The 25205-nt window shown below is 40.9% G+C and overlaps 1 protein-coding gene across 1 annotated transcript in view; it reads right to left on the bottom strand.

Annotated features, from left to right (window-relative positions):
* The window catches only part of adgra1b (adhesion G protein-coupled receptor A1b), a 530861-nt gene that overhangs the window by 467534 nt on the left and 38122 nt on the right, over positions 1-25205 (bottom strand). Inside the window, exon 2 of the mRNA XM_072557678.1 lies at positions 1086-1157. Coding sequence (XP_072413779.1) covers positions 1086-1157 — 72 coding nt within the window. The remainder of the gene's footprint in view (positions 1-1085; positions 1158-25205) is intronic.

The raw sequence follows: 25205 nt of genomic DNA, 5'->3' as shown, positions 1-25205 counted from the left end.
TGCAGCAGTGCGAGAGTTTAGAATGAATTGGGCCATTCAAATTCGTATGAAGCCTGATTCATAGTTATTTGGTGAGTGAATGATGGAGATTACTTGAACAATGGCTGAGGCTAGCAATGCAGTTGGTAGAACCTGGCACCTGAATGTGAATTCATTGGCCTTGACCAGTTCTGTCAGGTCAGACAATGTTTTATGGCATTTCTTCAAAACCTTCGGCCATGACTTCTGAAGTTGACCTCCAAGACAATCTGCTCCCACTACCTTTGGAGCATGTCTGGAGGCCTTTTAAAAATCACTATGGACACTAAACATCCCTTTTTACTTTCTACATTTCCTCCTCCAAGGCCTTCAGTGCAGCATCCACGAACCTCGCAGTCCAATCTGGTCTATGTTATGCCATTCACTTATCTTTCCTGCGTTAGAATCAATTACACAAGGATTTTCAGCATCTACCTCAGCAGTAACACATTTCCCCTATTACAGGCACAGGCTGGTTTTGCCGGGCTAGTTTAAGCTGGTGTCGGCTCACCACAGCCACTATATTGTTGGGCCCTTTACTGACGCAACAGCATGGATAGTGTTGGTTGCACACTGCAAACGTGTTATATCACAACGTTAACACACTGCCTTCATCACATTGAATAGGCATGGATTAATTATGCATTATGATCCCTATCCACATTTTCAGGGGCTATTGAATTTCACCCCACTTGCATTTTAACAATACAACACTGCCTTTAGCAATGGCATTGAGAACAAACATTAGTCCCTGAAGAGTTAAAATACAAATAGAATTCACTTTGAAAGAAAAACAGTAAAGTGCATGACAGCTATTCACCTCATGAATTAGAGTTTATTTTGCTTAAAATTACTAGCAATTTCCTGCGTATTTTTCTTGAAGTCTACATCCACCAATCACCTACCATACCATTTGCTGGCCAGTTGCCAGTCATACTCCCTTGCACACAAAGAAAAACAACTTTCAAAATGGCCTCATTTTGATTGCCAATCAGTCATTACAGTTTAAAAAAAAATGTTGCACCCATTATGCATACCAGAAAAAGGAATACTGATCAGTTACTCACAGTCTCTCTAGAGAGCGTAAGCCAAAGAAAGAGCCATTCTTCAGCAATGAGATCTTGTTGTTACTCAGGATCCTGCAAAATGTCAGAGAATAAAGTTAATGGAGAACAGTAAAGGAGTTGCTGTGAAATGCATTTCTTTTTGTGTCAACATAAAATTACTAAATTGCAGATTAATAAAATGCAGGTTGAATGAAATGTAGACTCATTTCTACTTAATAGTACATAAAGCTTTTTACAGTTACATAGAAACTTTACATGTTGCATTTTATTGCAACTTATAAAAACTGGATCAACTACATTTGATTTCAGTTTGGTTCAACCAGGTGTAAGAGCAAGACCTAGGATTTTAATGTTCTGAGAATTATTGAAATATTTCAAAGAAGCAAATGCTCAAGCAAACCATCAAAACAAATTAACTGATCGTTTGTATCATTTGCTAACTGTGCTGCCCTAATGTGATCAAGGAGAAGGTAGGGCCGATCAGGGATAGCAGAGGGAACTTGTTCAAGGAGTCTGAGCAGATAGGGGAAGCCCTAAATGAGTTTTTTGCTTCAGTTTTCACCATGGAAAGGGAACTTGTTGTAAATGAAAACTTGGAGGAGCTGGGATACAATCTTGACCAGATCAAGATAAATGAAGTTGATGTGCTAGAAACTTTGGAAAACATTAAGATTGCTAACTCCCCAGATTTATCCTAGGCTGCTCTGGGAAGCGAGAAAGGAGGTTGCTAAGCCACTGGTGAGGATATTTGCCTCCTCACTCTCCACAGGAGTCATACCGGAGGATTGGAAGGAGGTGAATGTTGTTCCTCTTTTCAAGAAAGGTAATAGGGATATCCCTGGCAATTACAGACCAAAAATCGCTCAAAGTTGCCACCCAAGTGGATAGGGTTGTTAAGAAAGCATATGGTGTTTTGGCTTTCATTAACAGGGATATCGTGTTTAAGAGCCACGAGGTTTTGCTGCTGCTTTACAAGTCCCTGGTGGGGCCACACTTGGAATATTGTGTCCAGTTCTGGTCGCCCTACTATAGAAAAGATACAGAGGTTTTGGAGAGGGTGCAAAGATGGTTTACCAGGATGCTGCCTGGACTGGAGGGCTTGCCTTATGAAGAAAGGTTGAATAAGCTTGGACTTTTCTCTCTTTCGAGAGAGAGAGAGAAGGAGGAAGAGAAGAGACCTGATCGAGGTGTACAAACTAATGAGTGGAATAATTAGAGTCAATAGCCAGAGACTTTTTCCCCAGGGCAGGATTGACTGGTGCGAGGAGCCATAGTTTGAAGACATTAGGAGGAAGGTATAAGGAGATGTCAGAGAAAGGTTCTTTAGGCAGAGAGTTGTGAATGCATGGAATGCGTTGCCAGCTGTGGTGCTGGAAGCAGAGTCATTGGGGACATTTAAGTGACTGCTGGACATGCACATGGATAGCAGTGAGTTGAGGGGTGCGTAGGTTAAGTTATTATATTTTACATTAGGATTAAACCTTAGCACAACATCGTGGGCCAAAGGGCCTGTTCTGTGCTGTACTTTTCTATGTTCTATGTTCTAAATTACCTCCATAATAACAGTGACCCCCAAACTCCAGAAATATTTAGTGAGTAGAAAGCCTAAAATATTTGCCCACTGGTACAATGGGGCTACAGTGCGCACCAACAACCAGATGCATTGCGGCAATCACTCATTCATCTCCCAAATCTGTGACTTGCACATCCTGGAAGAACAACAAGGAGTTGGGAGTGCCACTAATCCCAGGTCTTCTTCACACATGGTTTGTCCTGCCTTGGAAACTGATTGCTTTTCACTTGTCAATACTGGATCAAATTCCTGAACCTGGATTCTCACTGACGGGTGGAAGTATCTTATCCCTACAGTGATTCAAGAATGAGGCTCACCACCACCCAGGGACAATTCGAGAAGGACAATAAATGCTGGTGGCTTTGTGAGCAACACCTGCAATCAATTACTGAAGAGGCAGTGGACCTCAAGTTCATTCCTGCTCTAAATTCACTCTAAAGTGTGAACTGCAAGTACCTTCATCTTCCTGTCTCTTTTAAACGCCTCTTAAAACAACACCAAGCCACCTTCTTTATGAGATCTTTACCTCTGTTTTGAGTATATGCATGTTTGTTGTTGCAATTTTTTTTTGAGTAACGAAACTCCCCTGTTTTTCTCTCATGGAAATCTTGTAACTGATTCGCTTTCATTCAAAAGTACTACACCAATACAAGTCCTTTTTACTTCACGCCCGATCAACCTGTTCCAAAGTAAACTGCCTGTCTTCTGATGCATTTTCCCCAGGTTTTCACTAGCTCTTTGCTTTACATGCACACAATACTTTGTAATAAATCATTTGTTAAATTCTGGACAAGTGGTGACAAGGGGCTGTCTATGTAAAAAGGGCTAATGTGGTTTGTTTGTTTCACAGAGAAACAGAAATGTTCAGAGTTGTTGGAGGAAATCCTGAGGGACAGGATGTACATGTATTTGGAAAGGCAAGGACTGATTTGGGATAGTCAGCATGGCTTTGTGCGTGGGAAATCATGTCTCACAAACTAGACTGAGTTTTTTGAAGAAGTAACAAAGAAGATTGATGAGGGCAGAGCAGTAGATGTGATCTATATGGACTTCAGTAAGGCATTCGACAAGGTTCCCCATGGGAGACTGATTAGCAAGGTTAGATCTCATGGAATACAGGGAGAACAAGCCATTTGGATACAGAACTGGCTCAAAGGTAGAAGACAGAGGGTGGTGGTGGAGGGTTGTTTTTCAGACTGAAGGCCTGTGACCACTGGAGTGCCACAAGGATCGGTGCTGGGCTCTCTACTTTTTGTCATTTTCATAAATGATTTGGATGCAAGCATAAGAGGTACAGTTAGTAAGTTTGCAGATGACACCAAAATTAGAGGTGTAGTGGACAGCGGAAAGGGTTACCTCAGATTACAATAGGATCTGGACCAGATGGGCCAATTGGCTGAGAAGTGGCAGATGGAGTTTAATTCAGATAAATGCGAGATGCTACATTTTGGGAAAGCAAATCTTAGCAGGACTTATACACTTAATGGTAAGGTCCTAGGGACTGTTGCTGAACAAAGAGACTTGGAGTGCAGGTTCATAGCTCCTTGAAAGTAGAGGCGCAGGTAGATAGGATAGTGAAGAAGGCGTTTGGTATGCTTTCCTTTCTTGGTTAGAGTACTGACTACAGGAGTTGGGAGGTCATATTGTGGCTGTACAGGACATTGGTTAGCCCACTATTGGAATATTGCGTGCAATTCTGTTCTCCTTCCTATCGGAAAGATGTTGTGAATCCTGAAAGGGTTCAGAAAAGATTTACAAGGATGTTGCCAGGGTTGGAGGATCTGAGCTGCAGGGAGAGGCTGAACAGGCTGGGGCTGTTTTCCCTGGAGTGTCGGAGGCTGAGGGGTGAACTTATAGAGGTTTACAAAATTAAGAGGGGCATGGATAGGATAAATAGGCAAAGTCTTTTCCCTGGGGTCAGGGAGTCCAGAACTAGAGGGCATAGGTTAAGGATGAGAAGGGAAAGATATAAAAGAGACCTAAGGGGCAACTTTTTCATGCAGAGGGTGGTATGTGTATGGAATGAGCTGCCAGAGGATGTGGTGGAGGCTGATACAATTGCAACATTTAAGTGGCATTTATATGGGTATATGAATAGGAAGGGTTTGGAGGGATATGGGCTGGGTGCTGGCAGTCGGGTTCTAGATTAGGTTGGGATATCTGGTTGGCATGGATGGGTTGGACCAAAGGGTCTGTTTCCATGCTGTACATCTCTATGACTCTATGACTCTAATTGCGGAATCTATATTTGTAGTTCTAAAGGGAATAAATGTACAGTACTATTTCATAATTATAACAATATTTTATTCAACTATTTAGCATGAACAATCTAAGTTGAGCCAAATATCTCTATCTGTTGTGGTCACTTTTACTGGCACATTCTCGCACTTTGAGTCATGGAGTCATACAGCATGGAAATAGACCATTCGATCCAACCAGTCCATGCTGACCATAATCTCAAAGTAAACTAGTCCCACCTGCTTGCACTTGGCCCATACCCAACCAAACATTTCTCATTCATGCACTTATCTAAATGTCTTTTAAATGTTGCAGCTGTACCTGCATCCACCACTTCCTCGGGAAGTTCACTCCACACACTCTGTATGAAAAAATTGTCCTCTGTGTCATTCTTAAATCTTTCTCATCTCATATGCGCTAGAGAAGCCTGACTTCAATCTTATTGTGGGTACAGAGGAGCCTCGATTATCCGGCATTAGATTATCCAAATATCGGATTTTCCAGCAAGCTCCAATGTCCCGATGCTTGGCTAAACTATGTTATCCGGCATTCGATTGTCTGGAATTTGATTAACCGAACAAAATACTCCCCGCCCATGTCCTTTGGTTAATCAAAGTTCCTTGGTATTCTCATTTACAAAATAAATATATAATTAAGCCCTTCAGTAACAAGCAAACCATATAATTTTGGGAATACTGGCAAAGGTGATTCAAGAGATGGGTTTTTAAAAGATTTTTAAAGAACGGAAAAGCAGGAGAGTGGAGCAGAGGAATCATTATACTGACTCCAACAAGAATAGTTATTAAATAAGCACATTTGGAGCTAGGCTCTAGAGACAAGATCACAGGTGACAGGAGCCAGAGTCTGCAGAGTTCCTGAAGTAGCCTGCTTTTACAATCCCTCATATATACATGATTATGTTTAATAAAGCCTGCTAATTTCCACTTATAAGTGTCAAGTAAGTTAATATTTACTACCAGCAAACCTGGAAAGAGAGCATGCTGAAACACATCCCTGGGATAACTAGAAATTAGGACACCACAGGAATTAGAATAGCCTTTATTAGAACACTTCAGTGGTCAGGGACATTCAGCGTGACCATCCTCCAAGGCCGACTTCGGGATATGCAACAATGCAGAGTGGCCAAGCAGAGGCTGATAGCCAAATTCTGAACCCATGAGGATGGCCTCAGCTGGGATCTTGGGTTCATATCACACTACAGGTGACCCCACTGCAACCTTCATTCTCACTCTCTCACGCACACAGACAAGCACACACACCCTTACATACACACACACTCATGCAGACCCTTTCTCATATATATGCTCTCTTTCTTACACATATACACATACACCACCACCCAACCCCCCCACCCCCTCCCACCCACACTCACAACCAAGCACAAACCCTCTCACAGGCTCATACTCCATCTCTCTCTCTCTCACACACAAACACACACACACACACACTTTTCCAAGCTTTCACACACAAACACACACCGTCTCATATGCACTCACACGCATACACATGCACACACAGACCCACACACACACAGAGACACACACACACACACACACACACATAAAAGTCTATGAGGTGAATTTGTATTTGCAGAATTATATTTGCAGATACATTCTATTTTGCTCAAAAGATGCACAAACTGCAGGCAGTTAATGCAAGTAGTCAATCTATGTAATATTTTGTAAATTCCACTTTGGAAATAGAACCAGTCTGACTCAAGATTGGGATACAGACAGACTCTGACCTCACACCTTTAATGCATTATCTGAGCTGAGATGCCACCTTTTGTTATAAAACCTTAAGTTATCTCGAGAAGGTGACTTAAAAGAAGTTCTGGGATTTACATATTAATGAATCAAAACCTGCAACCTATTATAAAAGATTAAAGACTTAACAATCCAGGTTTGTTCAATGTATTATTTCAGTTTCATGACATTGTCATCTTTTGCTATAAATTCTGTGTCTGATTATCTTATACTCCACAACCAACTGATGTAGGAGCAGTGCTCCGAAAGCTAGTGCTTTCAAATACAGAGAATCCTTGATTATCCAAAGGACACGAGTGTGGAGTATTTCACTCAGTTCACAGAGTTCCGGATAATCAAATACCGGATAGTTTAGCCAAGCATCGGGACCTTGAGATCTTGCCGAATAATCCGCTATTCGGATAATTGAATGTCGGATAATCAAGGCTCCTCTGTAAACCTGTTAGATTGTAATCTGGTGTTGTGTGATAGAATTGAATTGAATTGAATTTATTGTCACGTGTTACCGAGGCACAGTGAAAAGCTTTGCCTTGTGAGAAATACAGGCAGATCATGTAGTTAAGTAGCACAGATAAATAAATAATAGGTAAACAGCAGCAAAAACAAAAACACAGGTACAGCGAATGTTAAGAGTTTATGAATCCATTCAGTGTTCTAACAACAGTAGGGTAGAAACGGTTTCAAAACCGGCTGGTGCGTGTGTTCAAGCTTCTGTACCTTCTCCCCGATGGTAGAGGTTGTAGAAAAGCAATGCCAGGGTGGGATGGATCTTTGAGAATGCTGGCGGCCTTTCCTTGACAGCGGGCTTGGTAGATGGACTCTATAGATGGGAGGTTGGCTATTGTAATTGTCCAGGTCAAGTTCACGAGTCTCCTTAACCATCTCCGATCTTGAATGGTGTAGTTGCCATACCAGGTCGTGATACATCCAGACAGAATGCTCTCGATGGAGCACCTATAAAAGTTAGCCAGGGTATTTGCCATCATGCCAAATTTCCTCAGCTGCCTGAGAAAGAAGAGACATTGTTGGGCTTTTGTAACCAGTGCGGCCACATGAAGAGTCCAAGAAAGTCTGTTGCGGATGACCACTCCCAGGAGCTTGACAATCTCCACTCGTCCCACCTCTGTGCTGTTAATGTGTGTGTGGGGGGGAGGGGGGGGGGCATCAGTAACATCCCAGCGAAAGTCAATAATGAGTTCCTTGGTTTTGTCGGCATTGAGAGCTAGATCGTTTTCAGTGCATCATTTTTCCAGGTCTTCCACCTCCGTCTGTAGTCTGTTTCATCGCTATCTGAGATTTGACCGACTATGGTGGTGTTTTCAGTGAGCTTGTAAATGGCATTAGTCTAGTATTTGGCGACGCAGTCATGGGTATACAGTAAGTACAGTAGGGGGTTGAGTATGCACCCCTGTGGGGTTCCAGTGTTGAATGTTAGTGAGAATGAAATATTGTTCCCAATCTTCATTGATTGTGGCCTGTGAGCAGGAAACTGGGGATCCAGTTGCAGAGAGTGGGGCTTAGTCCAAGATCACTAAGTTTAGTAATCAGTCTCGAGGGAATATTGGTGTTGAAGGCTGAACTGCAGTCAATGAGTAGGATTCTTACGTAGCTGTTCTTGGTGTCAAGATGTTCTAGGGAGGAGTGAAGGACAAGTGATATGGCATCTGACATGGATTGGTTGATCCGATAGGCAAATTGGAGTGGGTCAAGAGTAGTGGGGAGGCTGGAGATGATTAATGCCATGACCAGCCTTTCATGACCACCGAAGTTAGTGCCACTGGGCGGTAGCCATTGAGACATGCTGCATGAGCCTTCATAGGCACAGGATGATGTTGGCCCTCTTGAAACAGGCAGGGACAGCGGCCTGCTGCAGGGAGAGATTGAAGATGTCTTAGAAGACCTCTGCCAGTTGATCTGCGCATGGTCTGAGTGCACAGCCTGGTTCTCCATCAGTAAGCCTTAGTTGTCACATGCTCCCGAATGGGTGCAGTAAAGAGTCTGCATTGTCACCCCTCAGTGCCATCTTATGTATAGGGCACCTATGTACGATACTTCAAGTGTTGTTACAGAATTGAAATAGTAAAAGAAAAGAAAAGAGTAGCTTGAAATACAGAGTTTATAAAGTCCAGAATTATATTAAAAATATCTTTAAAGTATTCAAGTTATTGTCCTTTTTCACAAAGGCGGACCTGTCGGGCTTCAGAACACAAGGCCTCGCTGACTCCACATGTCTCTGGTCTCTGTCCAGGACTCACCTCCAGGACTCATCCACCCAGCCAGCCTACACTCGCTCTGCTCCCCACTGCAGGCTCTGGCCCACGACCCAACTCCCAGCTCGGCCTGGGCTTGCTGTACTCCCACTCTGGGCTCCGGCCGCGACTCACTTCCTGCACTGGCCTGGACTCCAACTTGATTCCCATGCCAGGCTGGTCTTGACCTTGATACTCCACTCCCTCCAGGTAGGGTAGTTTAAGAAGTTAAAAGTTGGGGAGGGGTGGTGGGAGAAAAACTGCAGCAAAGACGGAAAGAAGAAAGAAAAAAAGAAAAGGAATTGGCGAGCAGAGGAGCTCTGGCTGGAGTGTTTTACTCTGCTGCCACAACACTAAGGCACAAGGCACTACACAGGAGGGAAGATTAAAGAACAAAAACGTATTTGTGAATGGATCAAGAATGAAACGGCACAAATGTAATTAGTAAAGGAGGCAAATGTGATAAGAGGAAAAATGCAGTGAGTGACTACAGATTGGAATGCACTGTTTGAGAGTGTCGTGGAAGCAAGTTCAACTGAGGCATTCAGAAGAGATTTAGATGCTTATTTGAAAGGGAACAATGTGCAAGGTTACGTAGAGGAGCAAGAGAATGGTACTAGGTGAGGTGCTTATTCAGAGAGTGGGTGCAGACACAATGGGCCACATAGCCTCCTAGACTGCAATAATTCTGTGGTTTGTAACATTGACTTGCTTGATTCTATGTCTACAATCACACACTAGCTAGTCTTAGAGAATGAATTTCCCTTCTGTTACAGTCTAGGGTGGAGATGACATGTGACACTTGCAAAGCAAGATGTGTGAAATGAATGCTACCCTGCATAATAAGAAAAGCTGATCTGCTAGTAAAGCCATGTGCTCAATCGATGTTCTTTTCTCTGGCCAATTGGGAATGAAATTTAGTTAGCTCTCAATGAAGAGAGAGCTTCAGTCACTTTAGCAGTGGACAGCAATCTGGGAATTTCTCCAATTCCAGGCTGGATGGAGCCGGAAGCCTGGTAATGTGGTCAGCATGCTGTTCTGAGGTTGGAGTTAACTACAGAAAGTTGCAGATTTCAATGGGGACAGTGTTACTGGAATGCACATATCATGCACGATTTCCTTCACTGAGGTTCTGCTTGGAGAATTGCTCCTTGTTGAGCATGTTTTCCTATTCCCTTACCCCACCTCTTCTTCTTGAAGCTTCTCCTGCTCTGCATTGCCTTTGTTCATTCATCAAGACATGCTGTATTTAAATGGCTACTTTTGACTGTAAGCAAATGATATGAGCAAAAGTCTTGAATTCAGAAAAAACTCCCTGCATTCCTACTAATGCTCCCTGAAGATTTTGTCAGCTTGAAACAATTTTAAAACACTGACGACTTATACACTTGAAGCAACAGTCAGAAGAAATTACCAGCAACTTTGTGTTAGTAGTTGATGATCCTTTTAAGTAACAGAGTTGTGACATTTTTCCTGCAGCTCAAGGCTTATTCACAAATGCAAGGATTAAAAAAAAGTGGGTGTTAGCTGGAGAGTTGAGCACCAAAATAACACTGCTGGCATCAACCCACATCCCACATTAATTGAAGTTATAATTTGGTTGTTTCCAATGGGTATTAACCAAAAGTGTGCCAAAGTTTTCACCAATATGGCAATGATGCAACTCCCTCCCCGCCCACCCTCCACCCCCCCCCACCCCGCCCCAGAAGGTGTGTGTACAGTACAGACTTTTAATAAAACAGCACACATGGTGCCCACATTTCACAATGTCTACTTTTTTGCTTAAAGAAGGTATTAAATAAAGATGTTGGAGCGCTCCAAAGTGTTAAGAACATTCAGGTATTTGAATGAGGTCACTTGACCCTTTTTCATGAAGTGCTATATGTTTAGGCATGAATCCCATGGTAAAAATATATACCCACATGAGATCTGAATCAAGATAAATGGCAACATGTCCCAGTTATTTAACCTCTTACCACCCAACATAAACAAAAATGCAGCAATTCTGCAATAAATGAAATGCAACGCTATACTCACTCAAGTAACCTCTTTCAAGTCAAATGTATATGTTTGTGTAATCTTGCTCAGTATTTTAAAATGTAGAATGTGCAGAAAAGACATTTTAGTTTACTGAATTTCAAACTGGAGAACAGAAAAATGCCAGATAGACAAACACAGTTTTTGAAGTAACAATGCGTTAACACAGTAGAAAACATTCATAAAAGGAGGTCATTTAAATTGAATATATTAAAGAAACTCATCATCTTTCAGATATTGAGGACTAAAAAAGTAAAGTTGATATGCAAAGGGTTACTGTCTTTACTACAATTATTCTGTGAAACCTTCAATGCACATCATATATACGTCATTGGAGTTGTACAGTCAAAAGAAAGTATGTGATGCCATTTGTGACTAAAGTAACTGTACTTCTGGCTTCAACCCCTGTCTGAACATGTTTCATGATCTTAACCAAAAAGTTTTTAATTTACATTTCTAGGTAATTGTTCACATAAACCAGCAGCATAATAAAAGAGGCCTATTTTTACATCTTGCAAATTTTCTACTGTGCAAGCAGACCATTATAGTCTTGTCATGGAATCTGTTTAAGATGGATTTCACTAAAAATGCAAGACATTTAATTATGGGAAATTTGTTGCCAATATGTAAGAAATTAGAGTTGCTAACTTATCCAATGCAACAGCTTGTACTAATATCTCTTATTGTTTGGTTCATTGTCCAGTCTGCACTCAGTTATCTAATCTCAGTTGTTAACAGTAGACATGATATAATTTGTGTCATGCTTCAAGAGTGGAAGAAACTATTGTCCTCATCCAGCAACTCAGGTTTGTTTACAATGTTCTCCACTGTGTCACAGCATGTCAACACCCTCAGAACAAATAGAAAAAGAAGGGAAGTAAATGATGGAGTGCTTCTAATTTGATTCAACTTGTTGAATAGTACTATGTGGTACAGAGAGTGCCCATTTGGCTCAAAGAGCTAACACCCATAACCTTTGCATTACGGCATGACAAAGATGAAGATTTCAAAATGGACTTTACTGATGGTGCAAGCTCAATGCTTTAGATTTTCTTCTTGTGTTTCCATATAATTATTATCACAGATTTCTGTTAGACTTAATTTATGTTCCAGCTCCAAAGAAATGTTATGACTTGGCAATATTTAATTCAATGTGGTGCATTGTTAACTTCTCAAAAAGTCATTCAAATGTCTCGTCCTCCATTTAAAATAGTCAATAAGAAACTTATTATAAAACTGTACATTGGCTGCTGATACAATGGCTATCCTGTTCACTTTCCCTGCACCATCTATTTTGGAACAGAAAAGCAGGATAATAAGTATTTGCAGGGGCAGTAATGCCAATTTAGTAGTTGCTCTCATAACTAAAATAAGCTGAGGACATAATGCATTAGGTCCCGCAACACCTTTCAAGTGTGTATGTATGAGTGTGTGCACGTGTGCGTGAGTGAGAGGGGGAGGAGAGAGAGAGGGACAGGTGAACACTGACAAAGACCTTCCAATGCCAGCAATACAGAATTAATCTGTGTGGATATATGGAAATCAGCTGAACGGTCTTCCTGGTGCACAATTATTTTCTCATCATTGATTTGATCATAGATGAGCATAGGAAGCAGTGTCAACTATTTGCATAATGCATGGCACCTACTTGCCAAGATTCCTTCAATAGTGTTACGATTGTATATGCTTCATAGATATGGAAACTGGGGAGAATGGAAATTTGGATCATGCCACATTGCACAGAATAACCAGTTGCCCCTTTTCAATTCAAACATTAAAAGTGGAATATGTGGTGTTAACTTATTGGTTATACAAGATCATGTAACTTTTGGAAAAGCTAGATTTGATAACTTTGTGAGTCAAGGTAGCAGCAGGTGTCTTAAGGTTGAAAATCTGCCCATCAACAGCTTTTTAAAGATAGTTAAGCTGTAGTTTGCCACAGAACTGTGAAAGGAGAGTTGCACTCAGACTGCTAGAAAATCTGCAGGCCAAGACACACAGCTCTCTCTCTCTGTCTCTCTTCCCCTTCCCTCCCCCCTTTGAGACTAGAAGAAGGACAGCATTCAAAAGATAGGAAAAAGAAGAACTTCCAACTCAAGCAGAGAATTATGTCTAACAGATTGGCTAAACAACTGAGGGCCTCCTTTTCTTTTCTTATTTATTGTTACATGTACTAATATACAGTGAAAGTGTTGTTTTGTGTGCTTTACAGGCAAATCGTGCCAAACAAAATGCATCAGGGTAGCAGAAGACAGTGTCACAGCCACAGGGAAGAGAGAGATCAAAATTAATATTTGAGAGGTCCATTTAAAAGTCTGATAAGAGCGGGGAAGAAGCTACTCTTGAATATATTGTCACACGTATTCGAACTTTTATATCTTCTGCGGCTGCCAACAGCATGATATCATTGCCAAAAATTAAAAGAACTGTGAGGAAGACACCTCATTCCACTGATGTGGTTTGGATTCTTGATTCACAGAATTTATTCCTTTTTCTCCACCTTTTCTGTTTCTACAGAACTATCTTGTCATGTTCATCCTATTTATGGATGAAGGTGTTTGTGTTGGGATTTAAATGGAATATAGTTTAAGGCTGTATATTAGTAATTAATTATTCATGTTGTCACCTTTAAAAGATAAGTTTGTTTATTACAAGTTTCGATTCCTTGCTTCTTGATTAAACCTATTGTGATTTCTTTTATTTTAGATATGCTCAAAGCCAGACAAATTTACAATCTTAGGGATTCACTTGGTTATTCATACATTTGCAATGGCTTGTGGAAAAATGGGGTTTGAGTACCAGCACACTTTGCACCAAGTCTGTGACAACAGCACTTTACAAATCCGCAGCCTGTAGCACCATGTAGAATAGGGCAGCGGACAGATCGGAACACAATCAAGTTCTCCACAAGCCACTCGCCAGCTGGGAATTATAATTCCTCTTATGTCACCGTCAATGGGTCAAAAAACCCTCCTAACACAGTTGGGGGTGCCCCCAAAACATGGATTAAAACTGACCATCACCTTCTCAAGGGAGACTAGACACAGTCAACAAACACTGGTCTGGTGCCTGATGCTTACAACCCATGTACAGGAATAAAAACGTGAGTCAGAAAGTCACCAACTAAAGAATTAATGTTGGTTAAAGAACAGATTGATGATTGGCAGAAAATAAATTGACAAAATATACAAAGTTACAAGAAATGGATAATAGGTACTGCTTTGCTAATGTATTCTTCAGAAACTTGGTGAAGATATCAAAAGATGAGTGACTATGACTGCTCCATTTGAGAGTTTAATTCATCACATACCATGATGGTATGACAGTGCTGTAGATGAGGGAATTCAACTTCCAATGGTCAACTTCTGTTTCTAGCTTTGAGTCACATCTGAAACTAATCCTGTTATATCTACAATGACAAAATAGTTTTGGATCTGAAGGCCAATCAGGCCATCTTAAATTGAACCATTTAAAGTAATCCTACACACCTCCCGTTGCTGCATTTAATTGTTTCCTAAAATGTTCCAGGCTTTATGCTTCGACATTGCATTTGAAAGTTTATAAGGTGTTGATCACTCTCTCCTGACACCAATCCTAAATTTACCTCCACCTAGTTTCCCTTATTCAGCACCCACAACCTAACTTGTCAGAATCTCCATTTCCAAGCTGAAAGGCCCAAATCTACTATCTTTTTGCATAGTCGAGAGTGTGCGGGAAATGCACATCAGGTCAGGCAGCAGATGAGGAGCAGAAGAATCAATGTTTCGGGCATAAGCCCTTCATCAGGAATGAGGTTTGTGGGCTGGGGGGAGGCTGAGAGATAAATGGGAGGAGGTTGGGATTTGGGGAAGGTAGCTGGGAACGTGATAGGTAGATGAAGGTGGAGGTAAAGGTGATAGGTTGGAGAGGAGGGTAAAGCAGATAGGTGGGAAGGAAGATGGACAAGTCAAGAGGGCGGTGCAGAGTTGGAGGCTTGGGACTGGGATAATGTAGGGGGAGGGGAAATGAGGAAACCGATGAAATCCACATTAATCCCATGTGGTTGCAGTGTCCCATGGTGGAAAATGAGGTGTTCTTCCTCCAAGCATCAGGTGGTTAGGATTTGGCGATGGTGGAAGCCCAGGACCTGTATGTCCTTGGTGGAGTGGGAGTGGGTTGGTTGGTGTGGGTGTCCCAGAGATGTTCTCTAAAACAATCCACAAGTTGGTGTCCTGTCTCCCTGAGGTAGACAAGACATTGGGTGCAATGGATACAAAAGATGATGTTTGTAGAGGTACAGGTAAATTGTCGGATGTGGAAGGATCCTTCGGGGCCTTGGGCAGAGGTGAGGGGGGACGTGAGGGCACAGGTTTTGCACTTCTTGCGTTGGCAAGGGAAGGTGCCAGGAGTGGGGTCTGGGCTGGTGGAGGGTGTGGATCTGCCAAGGGAGTCACGGGGGGAATGGGCTCTCCAAAACCCAGATAGGGGTGGGGAGGGACATATATCCCTAGTCGTACTGTCTATTTGTAGGTGGTGGAAGTGGCAGAGGATGATGTGATGTATCCAGAGGTTGGTGGGGTGGGATTTTGTCTTTGTTGTGATTGGAGTTATGGGGTTCAAGGATGGAGGTGCGGGAAGTGGAGGAGATGCACTGGAGGGCATCGTCGACCATGTGGGAGGGGAAATTGGAATCTTTGAAGAAGGAGGCCATCTGGGATGTTCTACAGCAGAACTGGTCCTCCTGGGAGCAGATACACCGGAGGTGTAGGAATTGGAAATAAGGGATGGCATTTTACAGGATGCAGGGTGGGAGGAGGCATAGTCCAGATAGCTGTGGGAGTCGGTGGGTGGGAGTCGGTGGGTTTGAGTAGATGTTCGTGGTTCATCGGTCACCGGAGATGGAGATGGATAGGACCAGGAAGGAGAGGTGTCCGAGATGGTCCAGGTGAATTTGTGGTTGGGGTGGAAGGTGTTGGTGAAGTTGATGAACTGTTCAACCTCCTCGTGGGAGCAGAGGTACCGCCAATGCAGTCATCGATACAGCAGAGGAACAGGTGGGGAGTGGTGCTGGTATAGCTGTGGGAAATGGACTGTTCCTGATAATATAAAACAATACCGTGGCTGTGTTCTGCAGTGCCTCCATTAAGTGAATGACTCTCTTGTTTATCCATGACCAGAGACACAGTGACCAGTATTCTGTACAGTTTGATCACTCAGTTCCTCTGGATTGTATTGCCTTTTGTTGTTTGCTGATCTGCATTGATTAGATATGTTGATCATCATAATGGAACGAACTGTAGGACCAACTAAAATTAGTTTTTCAATCATGCATGAACTGGGTGGTGGATATTCAACATGACAGGAAGTAACATAAAACCATTCCAAGGAAAGACACAATATTTTAGTTTGCATTTTCCGTTTTCCAGCCTGTGTTTCTGCACTGCCTGATAACACAAACTGCATTTCAAGCTTTTGCACTTCACTGAACATTCTCTTCCATTCTTACCTCCGCTGTATCTGCTCCCAGGAGGACCACTTCCATGCTTACATACTCATCACATCAGATATCTTTGATAATTTGGGGAAAAGACTAATTGGCGGAAGTAGGTCTGGATTTATATCCCTCGGGCTGGTAGCAGGTGTCTGGAAAATCCATGGCTTCACATACCTGCATGTGAAAAAGCTCCTGCAAAGACACAATCCCCATTGCCAGGGGCTGCATCCGGGCCTGCTGACTCAGAGAAGGGGTTGGAGACAGCAACAGGTGCTGAGGTGGGCTGTTCAAATGCCTGTTCTGGCGTGTGGAAAGTGAACCTAGCCCTTCCCCCTCTCACACCCTGCCATGCTCCACCTATGGTATTTCAGCTGTTTTAACAGAGGAATGGATATCTGGTCTCTCAGCCAAGAATGCGTAATGAGGCTTGGCTAAAAGCACAGAAAACATTTGCGTGCTTAAATATATGCGCCACAGGGAACATTGCATAATTAACAGCTCCAGCTCTCTGATATTTGTTATCAATGACACAACATTTGTGTCCATGAGGTTAAGAGTTTTCAAGTGCTTGTAGGTTCTGCTACTGATGTTTTAATGGGTCTGAATGATTGACATTCCATTGTTAAGTCGGAAATGAACGTTTTTGAGCATTGTGAAATAGAATGAATGACTTACTGTTTTAAATTTTATTTTAAGACATCCTGTTGACACTATAAGGTTAAATCATTCTATAGAATATAGTAGGTCACATGGCATCAGGCAGCATAACCTGGCATTGGGGATATGAACAACCATAGGATGGAGGGCAAAGCCTGGCATTGAGCATGACGACAAATTGGCAATGAGTGGAGGTACATAACCTGGCATGGGGGCATAAGGAGGACATTTTTATCTCATCTTTCAAAAATCTCCCTCATTCAGACTGTGGTTCACAGCACCTGAGGTGCCATGAAACATGACTCTTTAAAAAACCTTTGGCAATCTCCATTAAATCTGCTGAGATATAGGATGCCTGTCCTGCATTTTACAATGGCCAGAGAGTCATTCATCCAATGTAGACAGGAGCTGCACATGGAGCACCTGTGCAATCCCCAGCAAAGCAAAACCAGATAGAATTGACAGAGAAATTGAAGATTTCACTGGACAATTCCTCTCCACCTGGATATGTCTCTATCCAAACATTTCCACTTAAATTGAAGAATTCAGAAGGTTCCAGTGAAATTAGTAAAATAGTTACTCAGCAAACGTTGGACTATTAAATGCAATGCCTAACTCCTTAATAATTATCCAACTGACCCAATTCTACCTGATTCCAGACCACTCAAATCTTCCCCCTGATGGTTCTGTCAGAATGGAAGTAAAGCTCCTCATTTGTGAAAGAGCCCTGATCAGAAATGCCTGCAGTTTCAAAGTTGAAACAAGTTCCTCAGTTAATTTTTGTTGAACTAATTGACAATAATACAATAGAGTGAAAATGGAATAGAGGTGGTGGTGTTGTAAGAGGTTTCAAGTGGACCAAAAGGAGGGGGCTGGAAAAGAAGTGACTATTTCAGTGGTGCTCGGGTGAGTGTAAACATGCAATGAATTAGAATGAAAAGCTAATGTCACCTGTCAAATGTAAAAGTAATAAAAGAGCAAACATATAAAAAATGTAAAGAAGTTATTTTTTATTTTTTGATAATAGATTGATCACAGTTCTCATTAAAAAGGATTTTTGCACAGTTTCAGCAAATTATATTTTGTCATTTTTAATGTAATTGCAATGCATCAGGGCTTATGGTATAATAGAGTATTGAACAATTCAAATAAAGAATAACAGGCAAGTGCTGTTAGCATTATAATCTAGGATCTCCAACAAACTTACAGGACCTATGCACACATTCACATGAGAAGCACTTTCCAAGTAATCAACTACAGAACCTGAATAGTTTCTGAACATTTTAATAATCTATTAACGCATAAAAGATTTCCTTCATAATTGCAGCATGTTCATTTGACAGCACATGATTCCTGGTGAAATCTTCAACACTTCTGATTTGGAGACGCTGGTGTTGGACTGGGGTGGACAAAGTTAAAAATCACACAAGACCAGGTTACAATCCAACAGGTTTATTTGGAAGCACTAGCTTTCGGAGCACTGCTCCTTCATCAGGTGCTTATGGAGAATAAGATTGTAAGATAGAGAATTTATAGCAAAAGTTTACAGTGTGCTGTAACTGAAATTATATCTTGGAAAAGATCTGGATTGTTTGTTAAGTCTCTCATCTTTTAGAATGACCATGTTGGTTTCAATTCTTTTATATGTATATCACGAAACTGTTTTTTTAAAGTTACATTCTCAAGTGAACTTTAACAATTGGTACAATAGAGTATTATTAAAGTTCACTTGAGAATGTAACTTTAAAAAAAAGTTTTGTGATTTACATATAAAAGAATTGAAACCAACATGGTCATTCTAAAAGTTGAGAGATCTTTTCCAATATATAACTTCAGTTACAGCACACTGTAAACTTTTGCTATAAATTCTCTATCTTACAATCTTATTCTCCACAACCACCTGATGAAGGAGCAGCGCTCCGAAAGCTAGTGCTTCCAATTAAACCTGTTGGACTATAACCTGGTCTTGTGTGATTTTTATCTTCAGCATTTCTGCAAGTTAACGTGGACATTACATGTCTGATGTTAATGATCAAAATAGGAGAACTCTCAGTTTTGCCTTTGATAGATTTAGAACATCATTGCTGACAGGGCTGAAAAATGACCAAATCAACCACAGAATTTGGAAATGTTATTTGGATGCAGAAGTGCTGATATTCAATTCAGAAATTAATCAACGGTATTCAAGTCACAACAGCTTTCTGATTTGCATAAGATACCAGCAGCTGAAATTAAACTGAGTTTTTCTCTCAGCATTTTATATACTTTTTCTTGTTCTAGTCCCACATCATTATTTGCCACTTCTAGACTATACTACTTTGGTACATTTTATGACATTGCCATGGGGACTAATTTTCCAATACAACAATTCTTCTGTGTTGTGCAAAGGAAACATTACCAGCCAACATTAGTGAACTTAAAATTGTTTACTATAATTGTTCCATTAGAATTCTAAGCATGTACTCTCCTTACACACTTTAAAACAGGAGAGAATAAATCTTATGCATTGTTTTAGTTGCTCGAGGCAGAATATTTATGTATATAGAGTAACAAAAAGCAAGCAAGGTTCTACAAAGCAGCATTTAAATTAAATAGTTTGTATGTCATGAAGTGAAAGAGAAAAGCTCAAGTGGTCTCCGTATGTCAAAACAACACCATAATTGAGTCATTGTCTAATAACCTATTTATAGCAGCAAATGGAAGCCAAATAAAGACATAATTTGGCTTCTGTTTACAACTATAGTCTAACAATTTGTAAAATCTCAGCTGTTTAAAAACCCCTTGAGCTTCTGAAAGCTGAAGTTGTCACAAGTGCCATCTGGCCCAAATCATATTACTCATCTGGTACTGCTGCTTCAGTTGTTCTTGTCGAAAACTTGGTATATTATGATACTATGCCATAGCACTTGGAAAGTGCACTGCCAAATTAACTGGGACCTATGCAATTTGTTTTAATGACAATATTAACATCTATATGATATAAGGCCCTTATCCACAAATGTGCACACTATTACCATCAAACCCAGAATGCGAACTGTTTCCACGAGCATTAAACAGCATCAAAACTTCAAGCTGTAAAATGGGTTTGTCAACTTTTCTTAAAAAAATGCTTGTAATGTTGTTATTTGAGAAGTTCCTTTGCTTTTTTTAAATCAAATCACTAACCCAGTTAAAACACTGCCTCAATTAAAACAGAGAAAACAAGAATTATACAAAAACAAATTAAACGTAGACAATATCTAGAGATCCAGAGTCTAATTTCAGGCATTGTGTATCTTCCAAACACCTTAAATTATGCTACTAATTTGGAATAGCATGATGAAGTGTAAAATATATTATCATCAGGTATAGTCATCTGTTATAAATTACCACTTCCATCACTTTCTAAACACATTTATGTATAGAATTAATTTATTTTGCACACAGGAAAACAATAAGCTGGTGCCCTTCAAAGTTTCTAACGTGAGGTAACCTGTTGTTACTTTGTAAATTTGTAAATCATTGCTGCCTTCTGCAACCTACTGTAACCCAGCACTGTAGGGATAAGAGTAAATCCATCAACTAAGCAGAAAATGCAACAAGAAACAAAGAACTTCCAACTGAACTAAAGATATGACCTATTAATATGACCTATTCTGGGTTACAGAATGACACATACCAACCAGTTTCAGACAGTCCAGGTCAAGCTGAACAGAATATTAATGCAACTTGTCAGTTTGAGAGCAGCAACGCAGCATTTCCCAATACTTTAAATTCAGTTTTTCTGCTGTCCTGCCAGCAAAGCTTTATTCAGAGAATGCCAAGGCTGACAGTGTTTACTTATGAGGACAGATTAGCTAAACTGGGGTCATTTTTTGCTAGAGTGGGCTAAGAAGAGATCTGATAGAAATGTTCAAAACTATCACTGGCTTTACTGAGGTAAAAAGGGGACAAAAAATAAATCCACTGACAGACAGCCATGCGAGGGTATGAGTTCTTCACACAGAGAACAAAAGGAATGTTTCATGAATTTCATTTTGAAACAAATACACCAGAAACGGCAAGATAAATTAAAGCAATGATGATTCTGAACAGCAGATAAAGATTTGAAACAGATAAATTTTAAAGGGATATGTACAAAGGGCTAGCCTGGTGCTGAGATCCTTTATAGCTGGCGGTAGTGGTGGTTGTTGGGGGGGCGTGGGGGGTGGTTGTGGTGGTGGTGGTTTTGGTGGTGAATTGACCAATGAGCACCATATTTTTTTCTGACAGTCTATGGTCAAACATTAGCAATTACTCACAGCCGTTTCAAATTACTACCAGAATAAATAATTGAGTTATCTTAAAGCATCAGTAACAGAATCCCCAACTGTCCCAAACAATTTACAGTACAGTTCTTTATTGTACCATAGTTATATGCTTGACTTTGGGCAGAATCATCTCAGCCTTTAGTGGCATGGGCAATGGTGAGGTACTTGGGAGAATGCAGCAAGAATGAAAAACTTAGTTTCTCCACCTTAACAAAAAAATTCTGATTTCGCCTTTACATTTTGGATGCTCGTTAAGAATCTCACTAGTAAGTGGTGAGGATCCTATTTGTATGTATAATCTTTTTTTAACTCATTCATGAGATGCGGGCATCACTGGCTGGATGAGCATTTATTATTCAACCCTAATTACCCTGAGGGCAGATGGGACTCAACCACTTTGCTGAGCGTGTGGAGTCATGTGTAGGTCAGACAGAGTGGGGTTGACCAATTTCCTTGGCCAATGGCCAAAGAAAATGAATAAACTAGATGGGTTTTAGGACAATCAACAGTAGTGGTATGGTCACCACTGGGGTAGCCTTTTATTCCAGATTTTTATTGAATTCCAATTCCATCATCCGCAGTGATGGGATATAAAGCCATGCTCATCCATCCTCAACTGCAAAATGTTCCTGAGAACACCCTCCAAACCCCATCATCATCCCTATACCCCAAAATACTTGCTCCCACCCCATCCCCACCACATGAATCACATTGTTCGTGGCTACTTAGTTGGGCTCAGATGATTGGGCATCTGACAGGAGACTGGACATTAAAATATCAGGTCTAATGTGGAAGAGGGTTGGATATTTAGTTGCCAGCATTAAAAAGTCACTGTACTCCCTCTGAACCATAAGGGTGGTCCTTTATTAGGCAGATATAACCAGTTGTGCTTTAATCTGAGGGTCATTATGCCTCAGGCAAGAGGAGAGGTTAAGAAGGAGAGTCCTTCATGGTAACCTCAGCCAGTGCGGGAATTGAGCCCAGGCTGTTGGCATCACTCTGCAGTAAGACATCAACAGGAGAATCCAAGGCATTGATCTTTTCAACCTGGGACTGATAAATGACTTGTGAAAAAGGTAGAAATAAATAAGGAAAAAGACCTTGCAGGAATGAATAACATAAAATAAGGAAGACTTCAGGAATCCTCATCTCAAACATTTCTACCTAAATTTGAAAGAGAGGCAGACACATTTCAAGCCTGTAAGAATTTTCAGCAGATTGTTTAAGATGGTTGCTGCCAATGGGTACATCACTTAAAGTCTTATATCTAATGATCTACATAGAGCTCGTTGAGTTGAAGCATTTGTATTTGCCCTCTGTTAGAGATCTGACAATCGCATCTTAATTTTTCCCTAAAAACTATATCATTGCACATTGTGTAATTTTGACTGGGATTATTTCCTGCATTGTCTGCAAGAAATTGGCACGAGAAATGCTCGTAATTCAACACTTTCCTGGATTCACTATTCCGTTAGCATTTTCCATGAATCAAACTGAGTCAACCAAACACAACAAATGCACATAATAAAGGAAGATAGATTTTAAGATCAACTCTTATGTGCAGATCATATTCTTGGCAATGAGTTTAATACTGTAGCTTATGACCCGCTTATGGTTCATGGACAGCTTAGAAGATCATCGGTATGTTTTGATTGAATTACTGCGTCCTGTTTGCTGCCAACCCCTTATTACTTTCTGACACACAATCAATAAAAGGAATCATAATATAATGTTTACTTTTATAATAAAAACAGATTAATAGTAAGGAAAACGTTATCAAGAATTAAAGGTTCTGTGGGAGAATTAAACTTATTTGCTGTTCCTTTCTGAGTCTTATTATTAAGGACGTAAATTGTTCAGAAAAAAAATCAAAGTTTTCATCATTTGAAAATGGCACGAATAAAATCTTCAGGATTAGCTTGCCAGATCAACATAAGATATGAACCAAATTTAAACGATCACTTTGTCATTAAATTTTAAATGGCTGAGACAACTTCTTCAACTGACACCAAGAGATCAAAATTCTACAGGTGTTGTTGCAAACCAAAATGTAAGGGGACGAGTTTGTGTGATGATATTGCTGCTGGCCATGTAATGTGCTGGGGACCTAAGTTTGAACCGCATCATGGCAAATGATGGAATTTGAATTCAATTAAATTTGGAATTAAAGGTCTAATTTTGACTGTAAAACCTAGGGTGAAGGTGATGGTGCCATGGTAGTGACACTGGGGTAGTGATCCAGAATCCCAGGCTAATATGCCAGGCCATGAGATTGCAGATTGTGTTGGAGTACAGTTCATCTGCTATGGATGGCCCACTGCATCTCATGGGTGCCCAGGCTTGCATTGCTCAATCTCTTGAAGTCTAACCCATTTAGCATGGTGGTAGTGCCACACAACACAAAGGAAAGTTTCCTCAGGCAATGATTATCTCCAATAGAGAGAATGCTCCTACCACAACCTGATATTCGATAACATTATCATCACTGAATCCCTCACTATCAACATCTTGGAATTACCATTGATCAGAAACTGAACTGGACTAAGCCATAGTAATACTGCGACTACCAAAGAAGATCAGGGGCAGTGTGTAACTCACCTCCTCATGCTCAAAGCTTACCCACTATCTACAAGGCACAATTCAGAAGTGTAATGGAATACTCCCTGCTTGCCTGGATGACTGCAGCTCCAATAACCTTCAAAAGGATTGAGACCATTCAGGATAAAGCAACCTCCTTAATTTGCACCACATTCACAACCTCCCCCCATCCCCACCACCATCAACACCATGGTTGCAGAGGTGTGAACCATCTACAAGATGCACTGCTAAAATTCACCAACACTCCTTAGACAGCAACTTCCAAACCTACAGGCATTACCATACACAAGGACAATGATTGCAGACATAGTGGATTGCCTTTACCTGCAAATTTCCCTATAAGCCGCTCTCCATCCTGACTTGGAAATATGTTGCCAAACCTTCAGTGCTGCTGGGTCAAAATCTTGGAACTCCCTCCTTAACGGCTTTATGGGTGTAGAAACACCAAATGGAATGCGGCAGATCAAGAAGGCAGCTCATCGCTACCAAGGACAACTGACGAAAGTTCCGGGGTGGGGGGAGAGAGCAATAAATGCTAGCGCAGCCAACGATGCCCATATTCTATGAACAATTGTTTTAAAAATGCACAATCTTACTGGCAATATTCCTGAAGAAAATCCATTCAAAATGTAAAAATTCTCTTAAGGTCGAAGTTAAGGTGTAATATCCACTTAGCAAGAGTAGAATCTATGGGTTGAAGTTTCCTAGCTCCTGAACAATATGAGAAATGGATTGTTTGTTAGGGGAAAATGGCAAGATTGGAAAAATAAGATTCTCAACATCATGAAAAGAAAGCCCAATTTTTCACCAAAGTTTGAACGTAGAGATGAGAATCTCTCCTAAATGTCGCAAGATGCCAATGCTCATGTATTAATTTACCAATATTACTTAGTCTCATCTCATTGATGTGCAGTTTGCTATTCTCCCATACGTCAGAGAGAAACTAGATGGTAACAACTCTTGACAGAGCTAGTACCCAGCAGACCCAGCTCACTACTTGCTCCCCCAGAACTCCATCTTGTCCAGCCGTCCCCAACATCCCAGAGTATGATCCCCTGTCCTTAAAGGTTACCATTGGATATGCACCAATCTCACCGTCTCTTCAAGACGCATCTCCAGTTCACTTATAATAGTTTTCAGTTTAACGTTGCACTGTAGATGCTTTGTGTTGCTGCATTCAGGCATCTATCTCAATCAACAAGAGGAGATGCATCTTAGG

Source organism: Chiloscyllium punctatum, chromosome 38 (assembly GCF_047496795.1).
Source record: "Chiloscyllium punctatum isolate Juve2018m chromosome 38, sChiPun1.3, whole genome shotgun sequence".
Classification (NCBI taxonomy): domain Eukaryota; kingdom Metazoa; phylum Chordata; class Chondrichthyes; order Orectolobiformes; family Hemiscylliidae; genus Chiloscyllium; species Chiloscyllium punctatum.
The sequence above is the reverse complement of the archived record's forward strand: the minus strand, read 5'-3'. Positions and strand labels throughout refer to the sequence as shown.